We start from the raw sequence: 2,584 nt of genomic DNA, 5'->3' as shown, positions 1-2,584 counted from the left end.
AATTTATATACAAATTTTTCAAGTAAATAAAGCAAACCTTTTTTTATAATTTCCAATGCTCCTTCATTTTTAACATTAAAAAGTTTGTGTAAGGTAGCCCGTTTTTGAAGATATTTCACAAAAACAAAAAAATGGCCCATTTTTTCTTTGTTTTTTTCTTGCTCTTGACTCAAGCTCTCTTCCAATTCATCAGGACTTTTTTAGATATTACATCTAGTCAAGGTAATATCTAATATCACTGAAGTGGTTTAAAATATTGTTAAAAATATCAGATTTAATTTGAGTTGATTTACTCTGAATGTACAATAATAATTAAGTCATGTTTGATCAGTGTGTTTCTTTGAAATGTTCAGATGCTATTGAGTTGATCACTTATTAGTTAGTGACTCTTGTGTGTTGTTTTTGTCTATCCCAGTGATTTTTTTCCCCACCCTTCAGACCAATTTCTGAACATAGATACAGATGGCTCATTAGTGAAAGTTCTTGGTCATCTCTCTTTATTTTTTTCAACTTTTAGATACTTTCCATTTTGTTTTATAGTTTTAAATTATTAGGCATGTTAGGTGTTGAATTTACTTTGTTCTTAATTTTTGCTATTTTTTGTTTTAGAACCTTTGAAATGTTTGGTAAACCCAAAATAGATGCTATTAGATATTCTTTAATGTTTTCTTTATAATAATTTTAGTAAGTGACTAAATGTTTAACTACCTATTTTGGGATGTAAGCGTACATGTTTTGTTTAATTTTTATTATTTTTTAGAGATGCCAGGAATAATGGCCTTAAGAAAGAGAGCAGTCGAAGATAAACCATTGAGGAATGCAAAAATTGTAGGATGTACTCATATAAATGCCCAGACAGCTGTATTATTGGAGACTCTTGTTGAATTAGGAGCCCAAGTCAGATGGTCTGCATGTAATATTTACTCCACCCAGGTATTCAGATTTCTCAACTTGTTTTGCTATTTTAATCAAGGTTGCTCATTTTGCAAGAAATTATCAAGGCTTTTTTTTTCTTTTTTTTTTTTTTTTTTTTTTATCATGGCTTCCTAGATGCCTAGATATCCCTGACAACTCATTGATGGCTCAAGTTGTTTTATGGACAACTTGAAATCAATGCTAATATATACCAGAGCAGGATTGCTATCCCTACACCTGAGTAAATTGTCACTTGTTGGATGAAGTGTCTCATCTGCCTGAGTATGGGTCACTCACCTATGGTCAAAAATCCAAATGGTGATTAAGCTGGGTTATGCTTAACTTCAGTATCTATTTTTCTGGAAATCCACTACATTGTACCCAATCCTTCTTAGTTTATTCAAGTTATTTATTCATTTTAACAAAAACAACAGCTGCAATAAAATTCATTTTGTGATTGTGGTTCTAGCTGAAAAAAACCTCCAGGGGTCTTAGTAAAGACTATTTTAAAACTGTCCAGATCCTTCCTCATTGTTTCTTTGAAGTAAGTCACACCGTAGTAGTTGGGCCCATATTTTATCCCTGAGTACTGAATCATTTTATTAATGGTTTGTTTATGTTAACTTCAAGAAACCTATTAGCATATAAACTAAATATTTCCTAACAACTATAGAAACCTGTTTGCCATCAAAATAAGGTATTCAACATTCAGAATGCTCAGAAAGATGAATGACTTTTTTTGTTATTTCCACTTTCCACTTCCACAAATATAACAAGCCACATTCTTATTGTATTATCCTTTCTGACAGAATAAATTTCTTGGTCATTTATTCCTTTCCTCCATCCCCTGAGATTATTATTTTATAATTTAATGTTATAAGGTATAGGTAAGGTGGTACCTATTTCCAAACTTGTTTCATTTAACTCTTATCCAGCTCGTTTTCAGTCTTATGGTATTACTAGGCTGGTCATTTTCTTTATCAATCTATTAGTATGGCCATGCAGTTAATTGTTAAGGTGTTGGTAAAGAGTCGTCTTGCATTGCTAATTTTTTGGAATGTCTATATCAGTTTAGGTATTAGCTGTCATCTACCAACATGCTTTTTTTATCAGTATTATTATTTTCGATTGAATAATTTACAGTATTTGTTAGTGAGTTCCTTTGGGTATATCTTATATCTGTGAGGCATATGAGTTTAAATTGGCATGTATATATGTTGGGTGAATTGGACTAAATGTGTAAATGATTAAAAAAATGGCTTCAGTTGCATCTGAAGCCATGAAATTATTTATTTATTTATTTGTGTTCTTAACATCTGATAACTGCTATCAAGAACAGTGGCAAGAACTTTATGCCTCTTTATGCATCGATCTAAATGGACTGGTTTGTTCCACTTTGGTTATGAATGGGAATCGCTTTTATGTTTTAGTGTAGAGAAGCATGTATACTTGCCCCGATAATGCCTTTTCATTTTAGTCAGGTTGGGCAAAAATGTACCAATAAGTATATATGTGCCTCATACGTATTTTTTAAACTATGATGTCACTGATCAAATTAGGAATGTAATAAATACTATTTTAAAACTGTTAACAACTATTGTTGTTCTTTTTGACCCCCAATCCTGACCATCTTCTTCATATTTAAAATTATATGGTCAATTATCTATCT

At 31.2% G+C, this 2,584-nt stretch overlaps 1 protein-coding gene across 2 annotated transcripts in view; it reads left to right on the top strand.

Moving 5' to 3' along the window:
• Positions 1-2,584, top strand: part of LOC106689033 (adenosylhomocysteinase-like 1) — a 100,980-nt gene that overhangs the window by 35,972 nt on the left and 62,424 nt on the right. For both annotated transcript variants that reach the window (XM_067048270.1, XM_067048272.1), the window contains exon 5: positions 761-933. In XM_067048270.1, the coding sequence (XP_066904371.1) occupies positions 761-933 (173 nt within the window). The remainder of the gene's footprint in view (positions 1-760; positions 934-2,584) is intronic.

Source organism: Halyomorpha halys, unplaced genomic scaffold (genome assembly GCF_000696795.3).
Source record: "Halyomorpha halys isolate HHAL.00 unplaced genomic scaffold, Hhal_1.1 Scaffold1266.1, whole genome shotgun sequence".
Classification (NCBI taxonomy): Eukaryota; Metazoa; Arthropoda; class Insecta; order Hemiptera; family Pentatomidae; genus Halyomorpha; species Halyomorpha halys.
This window is presented reverse-complemented; position numbering and strand designations above follow the sequence as displayed.